At 51.0% G+C, this 6,089-nt stretch overlaps 1 protein-coding gene across 1 annotated transcript; it reads right to left on the reverse strand.

Annotated features, from left to right (window-relative positions):
- Window positions 1-2,441: 2,441 nt before the first annotated feature.
- Window positions 2,442-5,813, reverse strand: LOC148022172 (uncharacterized). Its single transcript, XM_087697806.1, has one exon. The coding sequence runs from the start codon at window positions 5,811-5,813 to the stop codon at window positions 2,877-2,879; it is 2,937 nt and encodes a 978-aa protein (XP_087553932.1). The 3' UTR covers window positions 2,442-2,876.
- Between the last annotated feature and the right edge of the window lie 276 nt (window positions 5,814-6,089).

Consider the following 6,089-nt stretch of genomic DNA (forward strand, 5'->3'; position numbering starts at 1 on the left):
TATAATGCCTTGTTTGTAGAGGCCGAACTTGACCATTTGTGGATAGTGAACACAAGAATATTTCTTCATCCATAATCCTAAATAGATAATTACCATAAGAGTAGCCAATAAGAAAGCCCTCTCATATTGTGATAAGAGCACAAACATGCGCTCTCTACACCACACACTTTCTTGCTAGCCCAAAGCATGTAGAGGTAGAACTTACAAACTATACAAGAGTGTTGGGTTGTACAATTATAGGGCCAACAATCAAGGTGGTAGAGGATAAATTTGTTGAAGAGCCAAAAGTATCCTTCTTCTTGGTCTCCTACTTTCATTTGATAGAGAGATCCTTCTTCTTGGTCTCCCGCTTTCATTTAACAGAGATAGCCTTCTTCATAGAATCTTCAAAAGATGGTTGTGCTTTTTAGAGAAATAGCTACAATACCATGTAGAACTTACAAACTATACAAGAGTGTTGGGCTGTACAATTATAGGGCCAACAATCAAGGTGGTAGAGGATAAATTTGTTGAAGAGCCAAAAGCATCCTTCTTCTTGGTCTCCTACTTTCATTTGATAGAGAGAGCCTTCTTCTTGGTCTCTCGCTTTCATTTAACAGAGATAGCCTTCTTCATAGAATCTTCAAAAGATGGTTGTGCTTTTTAGAGAAATAGCTACAATACCATACTTAATATAGAGCCAACAACTAATCGTATGCTACCACTGATCTTAAGACTAGCAAGTTGGCCTTGTGAATGTAGAATGAATTTTTCCTCGAGCAAAAGAAAATTGGTGTTTCACCTATGTGTATATTAGGAGCACCAAGCAATCATATCTTTGGTCACTTTGATTTCTCTAATTATGGACAATCAGTTGAGTTATGTTTTAATAAATCTACCCTAACCCCTTTGTGACATACTTTATGGTGCTACATCCCAATGCAACTACCCTTGGGTGAGATATTTGAAATCTATGTGAAAAGGGATTACGCTATTCTCACTTTCTCCTTGCTATGGTAATGGCTTTTTTATTTGCACTAGTTGAGTGAGATATTTGCAATTGATGTGAAAGGGGACCACACTATTCTCACTTCCTCCTTGATATGGTAACAAGTCGTATATTTGCACACTAGTATATTACATTCCATTGTTTTCCACTTGCATTTAACATTATTTATTTTGTTGGATGTATAAGTTTATTTTGTTTTTAGCCCTTTGGTCTTCCCTTTTCCTTTGGAAGGGATAGAATACTCCATAGAATCTTCGAATAATGGTAATGCTTCTTGTAAAAATTATCTCAAGATCACATCATATCAAGCAAAAGAGAGTTGGTGTTCCACCTATGTATATATTAGGAGCACCAAGCAATCACATCTCTGGTTGCTTTGGTTTCTCTGATGGGCAATCATTAGAGGTTTATTCATATAAATCCAACCTATTTCCTTGTGACATACGTTATGGTTCTATATACCAATGCAACTATCCTTGGTGAGATATTTGCATTCCATGTGAAAGGAACTACACTATTCTCACTTCCTCCTTCCTATGGTAACGACTCTTATATTTGCACACGAGTGGATGACATACCATGTTCTTACCTTGCATTTAACATTATGTGTTTTGTTTGATCTATATGTTGCTTTTACTTTTAGTTTTTGCATTGACAAGGTGTTGCTATGGATGAAAACATTCTCCATGGCAACATTGGAGGAAGAAAAAGTCAAAACTTGACTAACCTAGCTAAGACATTGTGACATTAAGCATTGCTCAAGCTGCAAAAGTTGTGTAACAAGCTTTTAGCTATTGTAGTTTTAACATCTCGATTTGTCCGTTTTTAAGGGCTTGCAAATTTTTGAACTTATCAATGCAAAAGGTAAGGAAAATTCTCGACATGAACCTATATTTATTGGATATAAAAAAGTGTATCAATTTCAACAAAATGATCATTTTGGGATACCACTCAAGTATAAGAAGGTGCAAATGAACTTTACCTCAAGTACTAGGAAACAAGCAAAACTAACATGACTTATAAATAAGCCTGAGTGATTGCTTAGCAAGGCCTGATATGCCATAGCTAGACCTATCGTAAGACCAGCTAAGGATGACTGATTTTAGCTTGCCACCTAATTTGACACCTGGATTCCAAAAAACCAAGCAAACTTAAAGAACGCACGCGTGTTGGGGTTGCGAGTTTCACAAATGTCGACGTGACAAGGCAACGTCGCCAAATGCTTGTTTCACAGAACTTAGAAGCCTGGAGAAAGGATGTGAAACAAGAGCTACAATTAAAAACAGCTTCGCATCGTCATCGTCATCGTCATCGATACGTACGCGACAAACTCCAAAATGCACAGCCATTGAGAGTACATGGGCAACAATTTCTGGGCCCTCGCGTAACGAAACGCTCTATTGCAATCATTCTATCTATCTCGTATTGCTTTGCAGGGGATTAACAAAGCAGCGAATGGGCGGGACGAGTTCCAGTTTCCTCTTCGTCGGCTACCCTCCCGAGTCCCGTCCGCAGGGGCTCGTTGTGTTTGTTGTATAATTGGCACCATCCACGATATCGCACAGAATGACACGGAGCTCATCTTGAAGACCGATGGTTTTTCAAAGCTCATAAGCAGCATTACGACCAAACACCGGTAATTATTTACAAGCATGGTACTAATCCCATGATTGAACAGAGCCAATCACCTACATTCTAATTAAAAAGCATAACAGAGGTATGTCTCTACTGCAACGACCGGACTGAGAAAGAAACCCACGAGATGCGAACACAGAGAGACGATACAGAAACAGACAGAGAGAGATTGTGAGTAACAAAGCGTGACAGAAGAGACCTTTGAAATGGAGACACGATTATTAGTTGCGATGATGAGGGGGTGGATGAAGGTTCAAACCCATGAGGAGGCGGCTAAGAGAGGGGTGTTGAGCCAGAGGAGGTAGAGGACGCCATGCTGTTTTTTGATGGAGAAGAAGCCGCTGTGAGAGTGGTGGTGCTTCAGGAGGCAGGCGGCCTGGGTCTCGGCGGCATGGCTGAGGGGGGAGGGGGAGAAGCCGGTGCTCTGGAGGAGGAGGCGCCAAGGGGGGAAGCACTCCAATGCAGCAGCAGCAGCAGCGGCGGCAGCAGCAGCAGAAGAAGAAGAAGAAGAAGGAGCCATGGCGACTGCTTTTGATGTTGATGCTGTTCTGGCCCGCACCAGGGCCTCTATCTTAGGGCCCAGAACCATCCTCTCGGCCTCTCGCGTCAGCCTGCCGCCTCCCCCGCACTCCACCGACTCGCACACGCACGCGTAGAAGCGCAGCGCCTCCAGCAGGTGCTGCGCCGCCCCGCCGCCCTCCAGCCCATACTCGCAGTCCACCACCGTCACCACCTTCGGCGCCAGCCCCTTCACCAGCTGCAGGAACCCCACAAGCGCCTCCGCCGACGCCGCAAACTCCGACATCGCCCTCACAAGACCGTACCCGAAATTCACCGCCACCGCCTCCCCCTCCCCTCGCTTCACCATCCCCGCCCTCAACCCCCCCAGCCCCGCCGCCGCCATCGCCTCCACCTGCAGGTTCACCCCCAGCTCCCTCGCAAACTGCACCAGATTCTCCTTCGCTAATTGCATCTCCATCGAACCCCCACTGCCCCCTATCGTCGTTATCTTCACCATCTGCGGGGGGCCCCTGCTCCGCTGAGACAATTCCTGCATAAAGGAAGCCCACTGCCCGCCTAACCCCAGCTCAAAATCGATTATATGCACCACGTCCTCCCCCTCCATTGCCTCTAGAATGGCCTGGTTGGCAGTGAATTGCGCGAATTGAGGTATCGGTGAGGCTTCGCAGAAGCTCTTGCAAGCGCCGATCTTGGCGATGATGTCGAAGGATTGCTGTTGGAGAACAGAAGGGGGGGAGGAGGAGGAAGAAGAAGAAGAGGAGCCTAAGCCCGGGGCAACCCTCTTGGCGACCGCTTCCGTGAAGTAGAAGATCGCACGCTGAGAGGGATGCCCTTGGGGAGAGCTTAGGTGATTGAGCCGCGCCAATATCGCTTGAGCAATGGCTATGTTGCCGAGATCTGCAGCCTCCAAGGCAGCAGACAACTGCCGCTGCGCCAGCCGCAGGTCCTCGAGGAGGATCCCACGGCCGACTACACGCGGCGGCGGGGGCAGCTCCACCCCGGCTGCATCCGCAGGCAGGAGGCGGCGCCGTCCCTGCTGCTGTTGCTGCTCCTGCTGTTGCTGTTGTCGCTGCTGATGCTGCTGCTGTTGCAAACCCAACGCCGCCATGGGTGGCTGCGCAGGAGCATGCACTGCCAGCGGTGGTGGCAGCGGCGGCTGGATGACTGCACTCCCGCATACCTGCCAGCCTGAGCCAGGAGGTTCTGCCTTGGGCTGCCACATGGGCGGCACCTTGGGTATCTGCCATGGCTTGGAGTCGACCGGGACAGTGGGAGGTTCGGAAGTACGGTGGGTAGGCTTAAAGATCTGCTGCGGAGGGGGGTTGAAAGGGGGGAGGGAGAAAAGCTGGGGGGAGGTGGGGAGGAGCTCGGAAAAGGGCTGAAAAGGAGGAGGAGCGGAGGTAAAAGCGGGTGTGGCAGAAGGAAGCTTGGAGTCGACAGAGAGGAAGGTTGGCAGTAGGGTGGAGGTGGAGGACGAGGACGAGGCAGGGGCGGCTTGAGGGGGGGTCACGTTCCCTCTGTCACGGCTGCTGCTGCTGCTACTGTAGAGAAGGCCTGCTTGCATTGCCTCGTAGAGATCCAGCTGCTGAGACCTGCAGCTAGCCGCGTTTGACATGCTGTCGATAGGAGCAGCAGGACTGCCGGTGCCACGGCCCCCATACTTCACTTCCTGCAGCTGATTAAACGACAGCGCTGTTCCATCCTCGCTCCCCCACCACGTCTCAGGTGGCAGCATCTCATCCAAGTCCTCCAGCCCAGCCGTTTCCTCCTCCTTGAACCCTTTCCACTCATTACTGCCATTGTTATTATTACCCCCGACCCACCCTTCGAGCAGCGCTTCATGCCCCGCGCCCTTCCCTGCCTGCCGGAAGCACTGTATCACGCACGCCTCCAGCCTCCCCTCCGCCACCTCCTGCTTTATCTCACCGGCCCGTAACGCATCCTGTAACGGCGGTCCCCCAGCAGCACTCGCGCTGCTCATGGGGAAAGAGAAGTACTGTTGTTGCTGCTGCTCCACCTTGCACACATTTTCCACCGGCCTGCCCAAACCCTTGCCCTCATCATCACCGCCTACGTTGCCGCGAATGGGACCGGTACCCACCAGCACCACACCTCCCGCGGCCGCCATGGAAGCTGCAAACCCTGCTCCATGCAACCCGCCGCATACTCGGCCTTCCTCTGCAGCAGGTACGCCGCTGATTCTCTCCCATGCGTCGGGCCCGCTTTCCGTGCTCGAGTGCCAGGTCGAGGCTGCCCCCACATCCATCGCCCAATCCTCGGCCCTTCCTCCTCCATCACCCCGCGCGATCTCCCAGGCCTGTAGTCCTCGCTTGCCGTCCAAAAGACCCGTGCAATTGTCCGGCAGCGTCTGCTGCTTCTGTCGGTCTACCCCTCCTTCGCAGCAGAAGGGCCTGGACACAGCCACAGCTCCGCCGCTCTCTGTCGATAGCGCGCCGCCGTCGCAGGAACCCCCGACACCCGACGACGAGAGGGTGGAGCTAGGGCTGGGGCTGCGCACGTCCAGAACCGATGTCGGCTCGCACAGCAGACTGTCGCCCCTCCCCGGAAGCCACACCTTGCACAGCCTCTTGTTGCAAGAGGAGGCCGATGCCGATGGAAAATAACCCTGCGCAGGCGTCACCACATTCGCAGGGGCCCTCCTCAGCATCCCGTTTCAACCTGTTACAGAGGAAGCAGCTTTACCTGAGAGCAGCCCGCTGTGATCACCTCATCGTCCAATGTCGAGGTTTCCTTGTATTATGAGTGAACCGTCAGGATCGCAGACTCCAGGCATTTTCGATGGCTGTTCTGAGAAGCATCGTGTTGACGGCGATCACAACAGGAGCCATGCCGGCACATGCACTACAGGAGATGGGCAATAAAGGTAACGAGGGGGAATGGACGCAGCGTCCAACAAGCAGACGGCATGTCATGGTAGGTTAGA

The sequence above is a fragment of the Lygodium microphyllum genome, chromosome 17 (assembly GCF_053477565.2).
Source record: "Lygodium microphyllum isolate KBCC chromosome 17, Lygodium_microphyllum_v1.1.10, whole genome shotgun sequence".
Taxonomy (NCBI): Eukaryota; Viridiplantae; Streptophyta; class Polypodiopsida; order Schizaeales; family Lygodiaceae; genus Lygodium; species Lygodium microphyllum.